Source organism: Lissotriton helveticus, chromosome 4_2 (assembly GCF_964261635.1).
Source record: "Lissotriton helveticus chromosome 4_2, aLisHel1.1, whole genome shotgun sequence".
NCBI classification, from domain to species: domain Eukaryota; kingdom Metazoa; phylum Chordata; class Amphibia; order Caudata; family Salamandridae; genus Lissotriton; species Lissotriton helveticus.
The window spans coordinates 109,896,058-109,918,093 of NC_136064.1; the positions used below are offsets into that span (position 1 = coordinate 109,896,058).

Sequence of the window (22,036 nt, forward strand, 5' to 3'; positions counted from 1 at the left end):
GGAACAGAGCCGGAGGCCGCCAAATCCCTGCCAGGGGCAGCCACGCAAATATGTATCCTTCCTCAGAGGATTATTATATTAAGGATATATATTGGTGTGGTGGCCCCTGGGGTTTGGTGGCCCTGTGCAGGTGCACAGCTTGCACATGCCTAAGGCCGGCCCTGCTTAGGGTACATTGACACATTGTTGCATCTAAGAACCGAACTGAACTAAGCTTCACTCTATCATCTTAAAGTAATCATAGTGTGTATTTTTGTCGTTTATGGTCTTGTGGTAACTCTATATAAAGTATACTTATTTTTTATATAAAACCAGTGTGGTGTCCATTTGTAGTGTTGTCACTGGGGTTACTGTATGTGGTCACGACTTCTTAACTCGTGCCATGCTGCCAAGGGGGTGAGCAGGGGTTATTTTATGGGTGTAATTCTCTTACCCTGACTAGAGGAGAGGGTCCCTATTTGTCACAAGTACCTACCTTTGCCACCTAGAGACCTCCAAATCGAACACTGCCCATCTCCACTTCTGGGAGGGCTGGCATTCTGTGGTTCTGATGCAGCGTCTTTGAACTTCGGGGAGGTTGCAACTAGAGTGGTGGTCACTGCAGATGACCGAGGCCTCAGAGTTGGAAAAACAGGAATCTTGAAGAGGGTGTGGCCCCATTAGGGTTGATATTTTCACAGGAAAAGGGAAGAGAGAAGACCTCACGTGTTCCAGGGAACAGGGTACTGCAGACAATCAAAGTCAAAAGGCTATCCCTGGACTGGTTCAAGGACAATAACACTCACTGGACTCTATTCTAGTCGCATCCCATTCACTCCGGGCATCTCATTAGTGTATTCCTTGAATTATTGGTCAACTAAAATGTAACGTTCACAGTCTTTTATTAAAAATTCAAACAAGGTTCTCCTTCCAGTGGGAGACACGAGTTATATTAAAATTTCAGAGAAAGTGTTTCTCTGAAAACAAGTCGCATTGAGACATCTCATACAGTACAATAAAATATAATAAAACAATCAATAATGCATCAAGTTAATACAACAGGTATCTATATAAAAAGGAAAACACAAGTACTATAACCTAATTGTCAAGTGTAATCATACCATACATATTACAATAAAAAAGAAAGACAAAAGAAAAGAAAAACAAAAGAAAACCCCTTTCTTCAATAAAACAGACAATATTGCTACAAATTAATCAGATCCAATAGTCTTTACATCAATCACATGTGGCTTCCAGTGTCCAGGATTGGGGTATAGCTGGAGCCCCTTAGGCTTTACTTGGATTCTATAATATATGGTGCGTCGACGTGTTTCGATGTTTAAGACCGTGTATGTGGTCACACCTTCTTCAGGACAATTTTATTTCAGTATGGGGTCATCATGTTCTTGTAACTAGTATCCTTCTTTATGATTGGCATAGGATGTTCAGGGTGCTTCATGCAAATATGGGCAGACCTTCTTTACCCACGATTAATCATGCTCCGTGATCAGCAATTGATAACGTCTTTGCATCGGGTACCGTCTCGTATTTGAGAATACGAGACGGTACCCGATGCAAAGACGGCAGTGAGGAGGAAATAGAACATATCCAGTTCCATTACCTAAATGAGTGACGCATCTGACAGTCTGCACCGCATGTAAAACCTCGGGGAACGAAATACTCCCAAAGATATAAGAACTTTATAAGAAAACAGAACAACTGCTACTATTCCAGAGCAGAGTGAGAGCCACAAATAAATATATGGAAACAATAGGCCGAGAAGCGCAATAGAAAAAGACTCGACCCATAGGCTCCTATCCGGGTATCCATTGCCGATCACGGAGCATGATTAATCGTGGGTAAAGAAGGTCTGCCCATATTTGCATGAAGGTATATGGAAGGGTCCCAGACCAAGAGCATAGATAATTATTTTCAATCACATAATTATTTAAATAGAATCCAAAGCAAATGATGGTGCTCAGTGTTTTTATTTTCACTGTACCAAAGGACATTCAATGTTCGAAAAATCATAAGTATAGTACACAAAATTGGGTGCGCCCACAGGAGGGAGGGAAGGTGTGTGAGGGAGGGGATGTGTTTCAATTAGTTATACATCACTAATCAAAAAATCCTAAAACATAAATTCAACATTTAAACCATGATTATCATTGATCCACATAGAAGAGGTCAAGAGAAGCACATGTCCAACAAAAACAATTTACATGAAAAAGACTCCCGTAATGATTATTATTATCAAACTGGGGTTAGGAGTTCTTGATTGTAGATGGTGGTCTACGTTTCGACCCAAAGGTGTAGGACTGTAGATCCTTACTCGCGGGTCTTCATCAGGACGTGAGGGAGGGGGGGGGGGGTGAGGGTAATGTGGGGCTGGTTCCTAGGCACAAAATTGAAACGCTAAATTACTTCAAACGGTCTCAAAAAAGTCCCGACATAGTCATTCACCAAGAAACCCAAATGGGTATTTAAAAATTGAAGGAAGATTAAAGGGGTTTAAAAAGGAGGTTAACTTATACTAAGGAAGAACTCGGGAAAACCAAATTGAATAGTTTTTTGGTTTACCTGGCGAGGCAAGTAGAGAAAACGGCCTGCCCGTTGGGCGTGGTCCGTGTTCAAGCGGTCCCTTAGTCCAATGCGGTGCGGTCTGGAAGTCATAATAGAGAAACTGACATTAAAATACCATTAAAATAACAGGTCCAAACTGGATGTTCCGTTTGGCAAAAGGTCTGGGGCGTTAGCAGGGGAGGCCTACCTTATTTAATAGACACAGAGGTGTAGATCACCGATCTTGCCGTCGTGCCTAGGCGTAATTACAATTCTCACAATTCACTTTACGATCGTGCCATATCTGAAAAACACCGAAATTTTAGAGCGGAGTTATGGTCATATGCGGGTGGAGAGTATGACTGGGGGGCACACTATTACTTTTGCTCAGGCACTCACCCGATGTAGAAACGATAAAGTTTCAGGGAAGGAACAGTCGGGCGTCTCCGCGCGTCTTCTGGTTAAGGATTAATTTGGCCGTGTCAGTGCGCTAAATGGATTAATCAGGCTCACTCGTCAATCATCTGTAAGACACCAAGTGTCAAGTGGTGTTAGAATTACACGCAAGGATCGATTCTAGGGAAAGCGGATTAGAGCCACTGCTGCTCTAAGAAACTCACCCGAGGTGAACAAAGCCGAGCCTAGGAGCCGGCGTCTCTCCGCATCTGTCGGCAACCGAGGAAGTGCTGCCTAGGTAACCGGGGTAGTGTTCTAAACTCGTAGAGGAAAGACTCTAACGTGTTGCTAGGAGACCTGGTAGCGTCCAGTATGAGGTGTGGTGAGGAAAGACTCCCATATTAGTTTTTGCGAGGGGTAGGCCATGTCACAGAATTACTTAATTAAATCAACAAAGCGTCTGGACAAAAGCGGACATTTTAAAGGGAAACTTATGTGCACCAGATGCTGGCTCATCATGGTTTGCGTGGACCTGCAAAACACCGCGGTCAGACAGCGCCCGCACGATTAACCACACATATGGCTGTCAAATTATTAGATGCATGAAGTGTTACAATGCTGCCAAACACTTGGAAAGAAAAGAAGTCGCGGACCTGCCCAGCATGGCGGTCAAGCGCACAGTAATCCGAAAAGAGAATTAATCATGAGAGCAATCACACAGTGTACACCCCTTATTGCCAACGCAATGCTGGTCATACATCTGGAGAACACTCTTTCAAAATAAAACATTATGTCCAACAAGCACATTAAAGATTGTAGTTGCGGACCTGCCAAAACACGGCGGTCAGGCGCTCAATATTCCAGAAGGGGTACACATTGAGTGAAAAATTGACCTGCATTCCTTATTACCACTGTAATATCACAATAGTCATACACTCATTTTAGCAGACTTGTGTTACCGGTTATGCCATTTCAATCAACCATTGGGGGTGATACTCTACTAGCGCGGACCTGCCAAGCATGGTAGTCCAGCGTTCATAGGGCATCAAAGGCACTCAGAAAAATAAATGAATGAAAGAAAGATGGTGGAACGAATTCCGAGAGCAGGGGGTGTGAGGGGTCCAGGTAATGTATTAGACACCTACCAATGTGTGGAAAAAGTCACAGTGTTGCCATTTGTGCAAAACTACTCTCAGATTCATTCAGACCCAGAGTGACAGAGTCAAAAAATCGGATCCATTTTATCTCCCTTACATTAAGGACCGGTTCTACGCTACCACCCCTCGGGCCTAGTTTGATCTGTTCCAAAATTGTCCACTTCAGACTCTCAGGGGGGTGATTGTTTGCATTGCAGTGGTCAACCAAAGGGGCACCTGTGACCTTGCACCTAACGCGACTGCAGTGCTGCAGGAAGCGTACTTTAGCTCGTTGTTGTGTCTGTCCCACATATATCAAGTCACAGGGGCATATTATACAGTATACCACATTGGTGGAATTACAGTTCGTATGAGACTTGAGAGGAACTTGGTGTTGTTTGTGGCTGAAGATCTTCGTCTGAATCGTGTTAGGACAGGCTTTACAGGATCCACATCGATAGTGTCCCACAATAGGAGGGAGATTCCACATGGTGGCAATTGATGGTGCATCAGGAGTCGTGAGGAAAGAGCGCACCACGTGATCTCGAATGTTCCTTGCCTTTTTAAAGGCGTGAAGGGGCGGGCACTCGGTATTGAGATCCTCAGATATCAGGTTCCAATATTTGTTGATGGTTTTCTTCACCATATTACTTTTTGTGGAGAAGGTTGTTACACAAATGAGGCGTTCCTCCTTGTTGTTCGATTTCTCTCCTGATTGTAGTAGAGTTTCCCTGGGATTGAACCATGCTCTTTTCATGGCTTTCTTGACCAAACGCATTGGATACCCACGTTCTAGTAGTCTGCCCATTAGTATTGCTGATTGTTCCATGTAATCATCCTTCCTACTGCAGTTACGGCGGATCCGCAAAAACTGGCCGAATGGGAGGTTATCGCGGAGGCCCCTAGGGTGATGGCTGGAGTACAAAAGTAGGGAATTTCTCTCCGTCGGTTTCCTGAAAAGGGTTGTTTGAAGGGTCTCATTCTCCACAAAGATTGTTAAGTCCAAAAAGTCAATGGACTTCTTATCAAATTTGATGGTGAATTGTATATCGGGAGACCTATCATTGAGCCAGTTGAAGAAAGTGGTGATTTCATCCTCTGTTCCCGACCAGATGCAGATGATATCATCTATGTATCTCATCCACATGTGTATTTGAGATCTGAATGGGTTGGCCTCGGTGAGTATGAAAGTATCTTCGTACATAGACATGAAAATTATGGCCAGATCCGGGGCAAAGGCCGCCCCCATCGCCACACCCTTGGTCTGAAGATAGAAGCAATTCTGGAAGATGAAAAAATTCCTCATCATTGCAATCTTGAGTAATAGGATGATGAATGATGTGGGTACCCGGACGGGTGCCTCCCGTCTGTCAAGTGCAATTGTCATTGCCACAAGAGCCTCCTCCTGGGGTATGCTAGTGTACAGTGACACAATGTCGCATGTTGCCAAGAGGTGTCTGGTAGAGTCATATGGATGTCCATCGATCAGGTTGATAGTATGAGTGGTGTCCCTCAGATATGTTGTTGTGGCCTCCGCCAGTGGTTTTAGGAAGAAATCTATATACCTACAGAGGGGTTCCAGCAGTGAACCACATCCAGAGACGATAGGCCGTCCCGGGGGCTGTTGGAGATCTTTGTGGACTTTTGGTAAAGTGTAGATGGTGGGGAGTCGCGGGTGCTTCTGGTTCAAGTACTGGAATTCGTGTTCTGTAAGAAACCCTTGTTGTAGACCATCTTGTGTGACCCTCAGGATTTCAGCCATAAGATCTTTAGATGGATCACCACCCAGTTGTTTGTAGCTGATCCCGTCGTTCAATTGTCGCAGAATTTCCCTCGTGTAGTTGTCCAGGTCCTGGACTACAATGGCGCCACCCTTGTCAGCGGGTTTGACAATTATCTCAGTGTTGTTCCTTAGAGATTTGAGTGCGAACTTCTCAGCTCTGCTGGTGTTGTGTTTGACAAATTTCTTGTCTTCCAGGATTATCTTTACATCACGTAGAACTAGACTCTCGTATGCCAAGATCCGCTGGGTCATGGCATACGTGGATGGTACAAATGTAGACGGCGTCCTTAGGTTCGTTGTTGACGAGGAAGGTTGATAAGGCTTGTCCTTGAAAAAATATCTAAGTCGTATCTTCCTAAAGAACCTGTGAAGTTCGACCACAGTGTTGAAAGCATCCGGTATGGAAGTGGGAACAAAGGACAAACCACGACTTAATACTTTTGTTTCATCCTCCTTGAGAGTGTACTTTGAGATGTTGATCACAGGGGAGGTCTTCTCTACCATCTGTAGTTCTTCCTGCGGGTGGATCTCTCCCCGTGTTCCTCTTGGGGGAAGCTCACCTGCTTCGTGCCTCTTCCTCTGCCGGAGTCCCACTCCTGGCCCGCATTGAATTGGCCAGGAGTGGGACTCCGGGAGAGGAAGAGGCACGAAGCAGGTGAGCTTCCCCCAAGAGGAACACTGGGAGAGATCCACCCGCAGGAAGAACTGCAGATGGTAGAGAAGATCTCCCCTGTGATCAACATCTCAAAGTACACTCTCAAGGAGGATGAAACAAAAGTATTAAGTCGTGGTTTGTCCTTTGTTCCCACTTCCATACCGGATGCTTTCAACACTGTGGTCGAACTTCACAGGTTCTTTAGGAAGATACGACTTAGATATTTTTTCAAGGACAAGCCTTATCAACCTTCCTCGTCAACAACGAACCTAAGGACGCCGTCTACATTTGTACCATCCACGTATGCCATGACCCAGCGGATCTTGGCATACGAGAGTCTAGTTCTACGTGATGTAAAGATAATCCTGGAAGACAAGAAATTTGTCAAACACAACACCAGCAGAGCTGAGAAGTTCGCACTCAAATCTCTAAGGAACAACACTGAGATAATTGTCAAACCCGCTGACAAGGGTGGCGCCATTGTAGTCCAGGACCTGGACAACTACACGAGGGAAATTCTGCGACAATTGAACGACGGGATCAGCTACAAACAACTGGGTGGTGATCCATCTAAAGATCTTATGGCTGAAATCCTGAGGGTCACACAAGATGGTCTACAACAAGGGTTTCTTACAGAACACGAATTCCAGTACTTGAACCAGAAGCACCCGCGACTCCCCACCATCTACACTTTACCAAAAGTCCACAAAGATCTCCAACAGCCCCCGGGACGGCCTATCGTCTCTGGATGTGGTTCACTGCTGGAACCCCTCTGTAGGTATATAGATTTCTTCCTAAAACCACTGGCGGAGGCCACAACAACATATCTGAGGGACACCACTCATACTATCAACCTGATCGATGGACATCCATATGACTCTACCAGACACCTCTTGGCAACATGCGACATTGTGTCACTGTACACTAGCATACCCCAGGAGGAGGCTCTTGTGGCAATGACAATTGCACTTGACAGACGGGAGGCACCCGTCCGGGTACCCACATCATTCATCATCCTATTACTCAAGATTGCAATGATGAGGAATTTTTTCATCTTCCAGAATTGCTTCTATCTTCAGACCAAGGGTGTGGCGATGGGGGCGGCCTTTGCCCCGGATCTGGCCATAATTTTCATGTCTATGTACGAAGATACTTTCATACTCACCGAGGCCAACCCATTCAGATCTCAAATACACATGTGGATGAGATACATAGATGATATCATCTGCATCTGGTCGGGAACCGAGGATGAAATCACCACTTTCTTCAACTGGCTCAATGATAGGTCTCCCGATATACAATTCACCATCAAATTTGATAAGAAGTCCATTGACTTTTTGGACTTAACAATCTTTGTGGAGAATGAGACCCTTCAAACAACCCTTTTCAGGAAACCGACGGAGAGAAATTCCCTACTTTTGTACTCCAGCCATCACCCTAGGGGCCTCCGCGATAACCTCCCATTCGGCCAGTTTTTGCGGATCCGCCGTAACTGCAGTAGGAAGGATGATTACATGGAACAATCAGCAATACTAATGGGCAGACTACTAGAACGTGGGTATCCAAGGCGTTTGGTCAAGAAAGCCATGAAAAGAGCATGGTTCAATCCCAGGGAAACTCTACTACAATCAGGAGAGAAATCGAACAACAAGGAGGAACGCCTCATTTGTGTAACAACCTTCTCCACAAAAAGTAATATGGTGAAGAAAACCATCAACAAATATTGGAACCTGATATCTGAGGATCTCAATACCGAGTGCCCGCCCCTTCACGCCTTTAAAAAGGCAAGGAACATTCGAGATCACGTGGTGCGCTCTTTCCTCACGACTCCTGATGCACCATCAATTGCCACCATGAGGAATCTCCCTCCTATTGTGGGACACTATCGATGTGGATCCTGTAAAGCCTGTCCTAACACGATTCAGACGAAGATCTTCAGCCACAAACAACACCAAGTTCCTCTCAAGTCTCATACGAACTGTAATTCCACCAATGTGGTATACTGTATAATATGCCCCTGTGACTTGATATATGTGGGACAGACACAACAACGAGCTAAAGTACGCTTCCTGCAGCACTGCAGTCGCGTTAGGTGCAAGGTCACAGGTGCCCCTTTGGTTGACCACTGCAATGCAAACAATCACCCCCCTGAGAGTCTGAAGTGGACAATTTTGGAACAGATCAAACTAGGCCCGAGGGGTGGTAGCGTAGAACCGGTCCTTAATGTAAGGGAGATAAAATGGATCCGATTTTTTGACTCTGTCACTCTGGGTCTGAATGAATCTGAGAGTAGTTTTGCACAAATGGCAACACTGTGACTTTTTCCACACATTGGTAGGTGTCTAATACATTACCTGGACCCCTCACACCCCCTGCTCTCGGAATTCGTTCCACCATCTTTCTTTCATTCATTTATTTTTCTGAGCGCCTTTGATGCCCTATGAACGCTAGACTACCATGCTTGGCAGGTCCGCGCTAGTAGAGTATCACCCCCAATGGTTGATTGAAATGGCATAACCGGTAACACAAGTCTGCTAAAATGAGTGTATAACTATTGTGATATTACAGTGGTAATAAGGAATGCAGGTCAATTTTTCACTCAATGTGTACCCCTTCTGGAATATTGAGCGCCTGACCGCCGTGTTTTGGCAGGTCCGCGACTACAATCTTTAATGTGCTTGTTGGACATAATGTTTTATTTTGCAAGAGTGTTCTCCAGATGTATGACCAGCATTGCGTTGGCAATAAGGGGTGTACACTGTGTGATTGCTCTCATGATTAATTCTCTTTTCGGATTACTGTGCGCTTGACCGCCATGCTGGGCAGGTCCGCGACTTCTTTTCTTTCCAAGTGTTTGGCAGCATTGTAACACTTCATGCATCTAATAATTTGACAGCCATATGTGTGGTTAATCGTGCGGGCGCTGTCTGACCGCGGTGTTTTGCAGGTCCACGCAAACCATGATGAGCCAGCATCTGGTGCACATAAGTTTCCCTTTAAAATGTCCGCTTTTGTCCAGACGCTTTGTTGATTTAATTAAGTAATTCTGTGACATGGCCTACCCCTCGCAAAAACTAATATGGGAGTCTTTCCTCACCACACCTCATACTGGACGCTACCAGGTCTCCTAGCAACACGTTAGAGTCTTTCCTCTACGAGTTTAGAACACTACCCCGGTTACCTAGGCAGCACTTCCTCGGTTGCCGACAGATGCGGAGAGACGCCGGCTCCTAGGCTCGGCTTTGTTCACCTCGGGTGAGTTTCTTAGAGCAGCAGTGGCTCTAATCCGCTTTCCCTAGAATCGATCCTTGCGTGTAATTCTAACACCACTTGACACTTGGTGTCTTACAGATGATTGACGAGTGAGCCTGATTAATCCATTTAGCGCACTGACACGGCCAAATTAATCCTTAACCAGAAGACGCGCGGAGACGCCCGACTGTTCCTTCCCTGAAACTTTATCGTTTCTACATCGGGTGAGTGCCTGAGCAAAAGTAATAGTGTGCCCCCCAGTCATACTCTCCACCCGCATATGACCATAACTCCGCTCTAAAATTTCGGTGTTTTTCAGATATGGCACGATCGTAAAGTGAATTGTGAGAATTGTAATTACGCCTAGGCACGACGGCAAGATCGGTGATCTACACCTCTGTGTCTATTAAATAAGGTAGGCCTCCCCTGCTAACGCCCCAGACCTTTTGCCAAACGGAACATCCAGTTTGGACCTGTTATTTTAATGGTATTTTAATGTCAGTTTCTCCATTATGACTTCCAGACCGCACCGCATTGGACTAAGGGACCGCTTGAACACGGACCACGCCCAACGGGCAGGCCGTTTTCTCTACTTGCCTCGCCAGGTAAACCAAAAAACTATTCAATTTGGTTTTCCCGAGTTCTTCCTTAGTATAAGTTAACCTCCTTTTTAAACCCCTTTAATCTTCCTTCAATTTTTAAATACCCATTTGGGTTTCTTGGTGAATGACTATGTCGGGACTTTTTTGAGACCGTTTGAAGTAATTTAGCGTTTCAATTTTGTGCCTAGGAACCAGCCCCACATTACCCTCACCCCCCCCCCCCCCCCTCCCTCACGTCCTGATGAAGACCCGCGAGTAAGGATCTACAGTCCTACACCTTTGGGTCGAAACGTAGACCACCATCTACAATCAAGAACTCCTAACCCCAGTTTGATAATAATAATCATTACGGGAGTCTTTTTCATGTAAATTGTTTTTGTTGGACATGTGCTTCTCTTGACCTCTTCTATGTGGATCAATGATAATCATGGTTTAAATGTTGAATTTATGTTTTAGGATTTTTTGATTAGTGATGTATAACTAATTGAAACACATCCCCTCCCTCACACACCTTCCCTCCCTCCTGTGGGCGCACCCAATTTTGTGTACTATACTTATGATTTTTCGAACATTGAATGTCCTTTGGTACAGTGAAAATAAAAACACTGAGCACCATCATTTGCTTTGGATTCTATTTAAATAATTATGTGATTGAAAATAATTATCTATGCTCTTGGTCTGGGACCCTTCCATATACCTTAATCAATTACCCAGGTCCCATTGACTACATGGGTCTAACCCCTCTATTTACAATATACATATTTGCATGAAGCACCCTGGTGTAACCATATCCACAGCTTTAAACACCGAAACGCGTCGACGCACCATATATTATAGAATTCAAGTAAAGTCTAAGGGGCTCCAGCTATACCCCAATCCTGGACACTGGAAGCCAGATGTGATTGATGTTAAGACTATTGGACCTGATTAATTTGTAGCAATATTGTCTGTTTGATTGAAGAAAGGGGTTTTCTTTTGTTTTTTCTTTTCTTTTGTCTTTCTTTTTTATTTTAATATGTATGGTATGATTACACTTGACAATTAGGTTATAGTACTTGTGTTTTCCTTTTTGTATAGATACCTGTTGTATTAACTTGATGCATTATTGATTGTTTTATTATATTTTATTGTACTGTATGAGATGTCTCAATGTGACTTGTTTTCAGAGAAACACTTTCTCTGAAATTTTAATACGACTCTTGTGTCTCCCACTGGAAGGAGCACCTTGTTTGAATTTTTAATAAAAGACTGTGAACGTTACATTTTAGTTGACCAATAATTCAAGGAATACACTAATGAGATGCCCGGAGTGAATGGGATGTGACTAGAATAGAGTCCAGTGAGTGTTATTGTCCTTGAACCAGTCCAGGGATAGCCTTTTGACTTTGATTGATATATTCACAGCCACACTGGCTATCTTTTGGGTGCTAGGCTTTGCAGAGGCCCCACTTCAGCACATATCCCCTTGGCGAAGGTAGGTTGGGCCTCTGTCGCTTCAGGTTCAGCAGGGAAGCTACAATAATTATTTGGATCACAGCAGCACAGGATAAGATGCGGTCATAGTGGCACAGGGTCAGCTGAGCTCGCAGTCCTCATTGCAACAGCATTGGACAGTCATGATTCTACTGTTTGTCTGGATCTACAAATAGGAGGGTGTTGTCTGCTGACACCTGGGGCATGCAGATGGCACACCTCCTCTGCCTTTCTCTTGCAGAACCCACCAGCACAGGGGTGTCATTGCACCTCTCTCCTTTTGAACTGTCTCTGCTTTTGCAGGCATAGTCGGGTAGAATCTAGACATTTCACGTCAGGAGACCAGCTTCTTCCAGCAAGGCAAGACACCTCTCGCTTATGGGAAGCTGGCTGTCGGGTAGACTTCTACGTAGGCCCAGACACATCTGCTAAAGTGTGTTTATCTAAGTACAGTGGGAGCATGACTGGTTCTGTTTTCCATACTTCTGGTGTGAGTGGTTATTTCACCTATTAAGATAAGTTTGAAGCAGTTACTGCAGTGTTCTCTGCCATGGCTGAACGTCAAAGGTGTGACTTGTGGTTCTCTTTTGGGGTCGATAAAATGAGAAACACTAAGTTGTGTAACAGCAACACCACTTGTTACAGCACCGTAGAGCTGTGGTACCATGTAGATAGGCAACCAATTATTGTCATATTTCTACTACTGTTATCTCTGATTTGAGGGGTGATAAAAATAGCTGCCCACACTAGGCGCTGCAGAGGCAGTGAATGAGGGGAATAAAACGTTGTTGCCTTCAGGAATCCCTCACCAGGCAGGGGAGCAGTCCTTGTGGCTTTTGTGATCCCCTAGTATCCAGGAAATCAGTCAATCGTCTTGTGGAGACACTCTGGAGATGTCTTTAGCTTCCCTCTGGCAGGGCAAGATCAGCAGGCAGGCAGGGCACCTCAACTAGCTTAGGGCAGCAGTTCCTATGAGCAGTCGGCTTCAGTAGATGGTGGTAATCCTCCTGGAGCAGGAGTCTTCACTCCAGCAGGGTTTCTTCGTGGTCCAGTAGTGTAACAAAAGTGTGTGCCAGGACCCTCCCTTTTATACCCTGTGTCTAGTCACTAGAAGGGGGTAGAAGCTTCTAGAAGGGTCTAGGGGTTTCTGGGAGGGGGTTCCCTGCCTTCCCTGACCTGGCTCCTGGCTGTCTGTAGTGACAAAGCCAGGGTCGTTAAGCCTATTGTGGGGCAGCCAGGCCCAGCCTATTCATGTGTTAAGGTGTGAATCCTCACTCCCTCCTCACAGCCCAGGAAGGCTATCCGCATGCAGAAGGGAGGGGCGAGTCTGCAGTGCACAAACTAAGTGCAGGCAGGAAAACATCCACTTTCTAAAAGTGGGGTTTCGAAAGTAGTAGTGCCCAAACCCCATATATCACTAGAAAGGGTTCCCCGCCATAATTCTAACTATACCAAACATGGCATACCTATTAGGTCCCAGTCAGAAGTTATCCCATAGGAGGGGTTTCCAATGTAATTTTATGGAGGGGCAGCCCTCACTGCGGTAGCAGGGGCCTGTGGCGGGTATGCCAGTGTCAGCATGTTTTTAGGGGAGAGCACCTGCACCGTAGCACTGTTTAGCAGTGGTAAGGTGCCCAGAGTCCCAAGTCCAACAAAAATATGAGGTCCAGTGGGAGGCAGAAAAGGCAAAAATGTAGGGGGAGACCACCCTAAGGCTGACCACACCTCCAATTCAGTGGTAATGGTGGCATGGCCTGTAAATGTGTTATTCTCTTAGCAACACAACTCCGTTAATTTCTTTCTCCTGTTGGTAGTGGTATAGTTGGAGATGGCTTATGAACACCATATTTTCTGTTTAACTTGTATAATTGTATCCACAACAAATGCTTCTTCTACCTGAAGTACGACATAAGTGCACAGCTAGAAGTGTTGCGTAAGTATGGCTGGCGGGCAAAGGCTTTTGTAATATTTTGTATTACAATCATACCAGAAAACCAATTCGCGACTTTAGTTCATCCCAAAGAGTTAATTTTAATTTGTTTTTAGCGATTTTGTAACAAATCTGTACGTGCATTGTGATGAGCCTTAATATTACAAAACTCAGTTAAATTTGGCATAATGTTGATGGTGTTACTGTGCCAATAAGTGCTTAAAATTTAACTCCACCACATCTAGGTGTGATTCATCCAGCCTCTCTGTCAACCCTCCTCATCGTCTCTAGTTTTTCCTGAGCATCTGGTATGTTTTATGGTGCTCTAGTCGCTGTAGATAAACTGCCCAGCAATGGTTTGGATCAAGCCACTTAGTGGGAATCCGGTTAATCAGCCAGGGTTTGTTTTAATTTTTTTCTTAGCTAGGTTTCCACCAAATCTGTGAGTTTCGTTTTTTAGTTTATTGCTGTCTGATGTTAATCAATACCTGAGCCTTAATCCCCCTGAAAACTGTTTTGCGTAATTTGACTGATTTAACTGTGTTCTTCCTTTCTTTCACAGTTTTTTTTATAATGTTGCCAGCTGGGTTTGCCAATTAGTTTCTCTTCATGCCAGCCACCTGCGATGACCTCTGAAAGACCTCTCCACCCAGTGGTGCAAACGCTGATCAATCTTGCTGCCGGAGCCATGGGTATGTATGAAAGGCCATTGAAAGAGTTGACTTCAGGGTTTTGTTGTTGCTTGATGTAGCTCGAGTAAGGAGTGAAAAAGCATTTCCTGCCTCTGTCCTTTATAGTCTCTCAATGCTGGACTGTGAATAGACACACAGACCTTCAGGGTTTATGTTCCTTTACATGGTTTGGTGGTTTGCTAGATGTGCACCAATCCCTGGAAGCGGCGAGGGATTTCAAATCTTTTGTTTAGTTTCAGTAATGCAAGTATAGCAACATCTTTCCTCGTCTCTGATAGTACTAGGAGTACTCGAGGTAGTCCTGGACATAACTAGATGGAAAGGGTAATGTGGCGCGCTCTGCTTTAGAGTATGACTGAAGCACTTTCGGTTTCATAGCCTTGGTGAGGGGGCCCTGGAGCACACAACCAGTGCTGCAGCTCCAGAGGAACCCTCTTCAGTACTCATAGGTTCCAGGGGTACAATTTACTAGGGACTTATAGGGGTAGCTGAAGTTGCGCCAATTGTGTTACATTTTTCGGGAAATAACACTGGTACTGGGAACCTGGTTAGCAGGTACCCAGTACACCTCAGTAAAAGTTGCTACAAAAGCTGGGCAAAAAGTAGGGGGAGGAGGGGAGTACTGCAACAAGGACCAGGTTTCTCACAGCTAGGATCTTCTTTTACCAGGGCAGGATTCTCTATTGTAGGTTTTCTGTTGTATGTTAGCTTAATTTGAAATAATTAAAATAATTGGGTGTGGCGAGACTTGAACCCTGTTCCCCAGCTTCGAGGTCGACTGCTCTAGCCGTTAGGCATGGCAATCCACTGGTTCTGTACCTTAAATTGACCAAGGTAATATAATTCAATATTTGACATTGGTAGTGATTAGGTTTCATCTTTTCTGCTTTAGTAACCGATATAAAGCTTAGTTTTAGGGATATGGTTTCCTGTTTCATTGTATTCAAGATGAAAAATATAATAAATGTAACATTTGAGTTTTCATGTACTATTTAACGTAATAAATGTTAAGGAAAGTGCATAACATTTGTTAGAGTAGCTTAAAATCTAGGGGTTGGAGCTAGGGGGTGAGATAATGGTAGGCCCTGGTACTGAAATAATTCTATGTTGATGGAATGGTTGTTCAAGTAATGCATCCACTTTATAGAGACGATTTAAGGCATGGACAAAGTGTGCTCTAGCTCAGGGGCTCCACCTTCCAGAGGCCCCCCCCCATTAAACTCTGAGTCATCCGTCTTATTCTCTCAGTTCTGCCCTGATAACCTAGAATTCTGCTTGAAACTAATTACTTTCAGTACACTGTCTTTTCATTTATGTTTTTATTAAGGGGTAGACTGGGTGGTGTGGGTGTCCATTATAGATATTTTGTAGAGAAATGTTGTACTTATGTTTTTTATTCCTATGTGACACCCATGCAATGCTAATTTGGAGTCAAACAGTCTTACTCACAATTAAAGGGATGGGGCTTAAAAACTTTTTAGTAACTCAAATGTTTCTGTTTTACCTACTGGAACATGTATTCTGAATATTAGATGTAAAAAGATTTGAAACACAAACTAGTGTGTGGCACATTTCTAATGTTTTTTTGCTATTTATCATGTAATTCATGCTTTAGCATATTTAAACATTAATAAAATGGCACAAGGTGTCCTCCGCCAGAAGAGCTTCCTGATCAAAATTCAATTCCGAGAGCACCTTTGTGAATAAGTTAATATTTTCTATAGCCTAGTCCTACAAGGAAAGACAACCCATTCAGCCCTCCTTCGGCCTGCAAGCGGGAGGGATGCATAGCTGTTCTCCTCTATTTGTTCAGACTTCTTCATATTGCGTGAAGAAAGCTTGCTTGATGTCTGTCAATGTAGAGCACTAGCACTGCATGGGAAGGTAGCTTGCAATGTTGCAGCCTTTAATGTCATCTGTGAGTGAGGTTTGCTTTTGCTGCTGCCTTCTGTGTGTGAGGATGCAAAAACTCTTGGTGCATCTTCTATGTGTGAGGAACACTTTCAGTGCTGCTGCCCATGTTGCTATGAGGTGACGCGATAGGACCTTGCAGACTTGTTCTTTGCTGTTTCACCAAGTATCTATCTAAGAGAATTCTTCAGTCGTGATGGCTCTTCTGTGTCTGAAAGTAGTTCTCACTGTTACTTCCTGTGTGATGTGTACACTACTCTTTTTGGGGCTGGCGAGTGATGTTTGCTTTGCTGTTGCGTGCAGTCTTTCTGTGCAGTTTGGGAAGGAAGATTACAAAGCTGCTATTGGTTTGTCTCCTTCATAAGCGGATAGTATCCAGTATCCCTTAGGTTGCTACATAAAGTCTGTAAGATCACGTAGCACAATGTAATTGTGTGTGCGATGAGTTTTGATGACAAGATTAAAAAAGTCTCCCAATCCTTAGACATGTTCCAGCACTGCGCTCTTCGTCCTCTGACAGCATTTTCTCGCTTAACTCAATTTACTTGTTTTGAATAAAGAGACTGCCTGTTCTTGCCTCATCCATCGAGTCTGGATCTCCATATGATCCTGCTCTTGCCTAATTTGTCTCTAAAGCTTCAAGCATAGAACCGTCGTAGGCCGTTCACTACTGATCTTTGCTATCCTTCTGTAGCTGTACCATAGGTCTTTACTGTTAGTTTTCATACTTCTCAAGTCTACAGCTTATCTCCAAATCCTGAGTAATTATGCCCCTTCTCAGTGTTGCCTTATCTATCCCAAATCAAGTAAGGAAGTCCATAAAACACTTTGTCTTTATTCGATCAAACTGTCTCCTTGAACATTCACAAGTTGACTTCCTCCCACTGCATCGCAAAGGTTCTACTCTAAAAGTGGATTATTAGTTGGGGTGGTTGTGAGACCTAGCAAAGCAATGTCACAAATCTGTATACGGTCCAGTGAGGTTTATTAAGTTAAACTGCAGCTCAGTTTTGGGTAGCTGTGGTACAGAGCAGTTAGTCTTGTTGCAGGGATTCTGCTCTTAGAACAGAACTATGCTTGGAACCATACACCATTAGCATGTAGAGACTGAGTCACCATACCACCTTGGCATGCAGTGGCCAGAGTCCAACCAGCTATAGTGCCTCACTTGCCCTCCTTACCTTACCAGGGAAACCAGTGACTTGGCACCCCAGAACACAACACTTGACCCTCTCAGGGATCGAGTAACAGGGCACATCCTTTTGCTCTCTTACTCGTCCCCAATAAGATAACCAGGAGACACGTAAGCTTAGAATATTTATTTAAACTATTGTGCCGTGAACTGCAGTATACTTGCTACAATTGGAGAACGACTGCATACTAAAAATGGTAGCATGGTTAATTATCCATATACCATAAAAGCTGTGTCATTTTACAGGACAGCATAACCTAAACCCCTCTCCCTTGCTAATGAGGCTAAATGATTATATATCAAAGATTTTTGGGATTGCTGGCAGACTCCGTACCTTAAAATTCACAGATGGATGTTTTACATCTCAGCAGGCACAGTGCTCTTGTCTCAGAACCAGCCACGATCCGTGCAGGTAACAGTGGTGGGGCCGGGTAAGGGGGGATCTCGAGGGACAATGCAGAGGGAAATTTAATTATTTAATTTCCCCTCTGCATTTTCCCTCGAAATCCACCCTTACCCAGCCCTACCACCCACTCCTGTTATCTGCACGGACCGCAGCTGGGAATAGGGCCACTTTGGGCCCTTCAAACGTGATCTGTTTCGCTTTCCTGGTTGCTACCTAGCCTCCTTCTGTTGAAGTTAGTGTAGGAGAGTCAGAATAACTTGTGCTTGAACTCTGCCACAGATTTGTTTTTTCTTCCTGCGCAGTAAGTAACAATCGAGTACCATTTTTTTCTGTTCTGAGGTTTGGTACAATCTGTTAAAACAGTCTTTTAACATACACTTCGATGTTTCTAGCCAATGCTTTCCGTGGGATGCTTTAATTCTCATATTATGTCACCGGGAACAGTTTTCTCAGTCCTCCAGGAGAAGTTTTGAGTTTACTACTTGACCTTTAAGCAAGAGTCCATAGCACCTCAACTTGTTCTCAGATGTCTCTTGTGTTTTCAAGGAACGTTCTCTGTCTCCGAAGTCAAAGAGGTCTTGTTTAAGTGTCCGATGAAGAGAGTGGTAGCCCGCCTAATACTGGGAATACTTTAAAGAGGGTGACCCCGCGACATTTCCAAGGAAAGAAGGCGGCTGAGCGGTAACCTATGGCTTCTGAGAGTGATGGATCCGAGGCTGCGAATAATCTCCAATGGGACTATTCACATATCACTACTAGCCTAGCAGGGGCTGAGGGGCCGAGCACACAGGAAGAACTAGCAGGGGGCTCCAGAGGAGAGTCAGACTCATCTCCCTCAAACTCTTTGATATATGCAATGCTGAAATCCATCCAAAGTGAAGCTCGGCAAGAGCATAAGAGGGCCCAGTTGGCTACCATGAAAATACAGGGGGATAGTCGAAAGAACACGAAAGCTTGTTCTGAGGTTATTGCAAGGACTGCATCCCTCGAAGAATGGATTGTTGGGCTGGAGGCCTGATTTACAGGGGACGGAAATAAAAACTACTGCCAATGATGAAAAGCTCATTGATATAATGTGGAAACTGGAGGAATCCGAAAATCGGTCACGCAGAAACAACTTGCGATTGTTAGGAATTGAAGAGAAAGCCGAGGGGCATGACATAAGAGGATTCGTGGTTAATTGTTCAAAGTGGCATTTCCTGAACTTTCACATTGGTGCTGGGAATCAGAGATTCAAAGAGTGCACCGATTCCCGTTCACTCCTAAAAAGAATCCAGGTCCTGAAGCTAAACCACGAGCGATACTGATATTCTTTGGCAATTTTTTGTTGCGGCAGGCCAATTTTGAGACGGCTCGCACAGACGCTAAAAGATCTGCAGAGGGACATTTATTTTTTGTACGGCCCGATTTCTGCCACGCTACAGTGGAACGGAGGAGGCGGCTCCGCTCACTGATCACTCCCTTCCAAAAGAAGGTATGCAAGGTTTATTTAATGAACCCCGCACGATTAAAAGTCACTCACCGTGGCAAGACACAGGTATTTTCCTCGGAAATACAAGCTGGGGATTATCTGAAAGAACTTTCTGATGGTTAATGGGATTACTGCTTAAATGAATTTCAAATGTACCCCCTTTAATGGCTATTGCCATTTGTATATCTGAGTGGTTGTATATATTTGTCCTTTTATTTTGTTCTCTGTCAATCCTCCATGATTTCTTATGTTTATACTTTTCACTCTTCGGTTGGTTGTGTTGTGGACAGGGAGCGACCACGGGCATTTGGGAAGCGGGAGGCATCACATGGGTCCGAGGACCCCTTTTGCCTGTTTGTTTTGTGGGTGGTGGGGGGAGGGAGGATAGGCGGGCGGGAACATTGCAGGGGTGGACAGGGTGGGTTTTGTAGAAAGAGGAATTTGGTTCAAACTGAGTTTGTATACTGGAAGGTCAGATTTTAGAAATGCTTTCTTAGGGGCATGGCTAATATTCGACTAGTATCTGTTGATATCTGTGGGTTTAACGACCCAAATAAACGCCGCCGTATTAGAGAAGATCTTCGTTTCTTGCGGGCAGATGTCATCTGCCTACAAGAAACGCATATTGAAGCCAGTCTGCATACATTTCTGGAGTGTAAGGGGTTCCAGCTAGTATCCTGGACTATATTGGAAGCCAAAACCAAGGGAGTGGCTATTCTTGCAAGACCGGGCAGGGTTAATATTCTTCGTTCTGCAGCAGATCTTTATGGTCGTTGGGTCATCGTGCATGGTACATTTTTTAATATAGAGCTTACTCTGTGTTGAGTATACGGTCCCGTACTTGACGACCCTGAGGTATATAAATGGCTGAATCTTGAATTGGTAGGGTGGCCTGCCCCATTGATAGTGTGCGGGGATCTTAATATAAATATTGATATTGACTTGATGAATCAACTAGGTTCAACATATGTGGGTCGGAAACCAAAGGTTTATAAGGCTCTATGGCATATGATGGATTTACATGGTTTGATAGACGCTTGGGCATCCTTTAGAGCTAAAGACCCCGGATTTACTTATTTCTCGGCACCTCATAAAATATGTTCTAGATTAGATTATTTTCTTATCTTCAGTTCTGGCTTCCAAATCCAATATTACGAAGTATCCTAGAGTGATGTCCGATCACAATCCGCTTCTCCTGGAAATTAATGTTCAATTGAGGGTGGACAAACCGGACCTATGGACATTTAACCGGTGGACTGTTTAGGGATAGTTTATATTTAGTCTATGGCTGTTTGAATCACAAGATTTTTAGAAGAAAATATGGGTAGTACTGGGATACACAACGTCTGGGATACACTTTAGGCTGGGATAAGGGGCGAGACTACCCGCTTTGGATGGGAAAGTCAAAAAAAGGAGAAAAGGAAACTAGTGGCGCTATATGGAGATCTTGAGAAGGCGGAGCTTAATCTAGCCCGGGCTCTATCCCGGACTGAGGATAGTGACTCTACCCAGACACAAGTTATCTTGGTTAAAGCTGCTATCATAGAGATTTCACAAACTAAGGCAGCAAGTAAATATATAGCTTGGAGGTCTAAGATGTTTGAAAATAGTGAAAGAGCAGAACACTTATTGGCATCTAGAACTAGAGAGAGAGAGAGAGAGAGAGACACGACCACACGTATTAAAAATATTCTTGATCCGGAGTTAGGCTTAGTCTCGGAAGAAGGGGCTATTGCCTTTGCCTTTCAAAAATTTAACAAAAACTTTATAAAGAGGACATCAGGGAAAGTGAGGCAATACAGTTGGAAATTCAAGAATATCTTCGGGACATCGAAGTTGATACATTATCTTCGGAGGAGAGGGATCTGTTAGATACTGATATTAGAATGGAGGAAATGTTGTTAGCTATAGATTACCTCCCTGCTGGCAAGGCTGTTGGTCCGGATTTCTTGCCGGGAGAGTTCTATAAATGTTTTCGATCTCAGCTTGCACCAGTGAAGATGGATATGTTTGGCAAGATTCAGAATGGGGAAACACCTCCTGAATCCTGGAGAAGAGCCAGAATAGTCACATTTCTGAAAAAAGGCAAGGAGCCGTCTGATACAGGGTCCTACCACCCCATTACCTTGATAAACAGCGATATAAAGATCTACGCAAAGGTACTGGCAAATCGGCTTTCGGGGGTTATTAAAAGGTTTCCCCACAACAACATGGGTTTGTTCCCGGACGAAACTATAGGTCATATACGCCGCGTAATTGCGTTGTTTGATTTTACCAAGGTTTCAGGGGACCCAATGGCTTTAATCCTGCTGGACGCAGAGAAAGCTTTTGATAGGGTCTCCTGGCCTTTTTTATGGGCTACTTTAAGGCATTATGGGTTGGGGGAAAGATTTATAGGTGCTATTCGAAGTATGTATAAACAACCTATAGCGCAAATCTCTGTTATGGGGATCCAGACTGGTACAATTAATATCCTGAGAGGCACAAGGCAGGGCTGCCCTTGCTCCCCCTTATTATTTGCAATTTATATTGATCCTTTAATTAGAAAACTTTTTTTTGATAATTTGATAAGTCCAATTCAATCTAAGGGGGGGGG

The 22,036-nt window shown here is 44.2% G+C and overlaps 1 protein-coding gene across 1 annotated transcript in view; it reads left to right on the forward strand.

Annotated features, from left to right (window-relative positions):
- Nucleotides 1-22,036, forward strand: part of LOC144752236 (mitochondrial ornithine transporter 1-like) — a 196,785-nt gene that overhangs the window by 9,276 nt on the left and 165,473 nt on the right. The window contains exon 2 of the mRNA XM_078640234.1: nucleotides 14,331-14,460. Coding sequence (XP_078496360.1) covers nucleotides 14,394-14,460 — 67 coding nt within the window. The 5' untranslated portion in view covers nucleotides 14,331-14,393. The remainder of the gene's footprint in view (nucleotides 1-14,330; nucleotides 14,461-22,036) is intronic.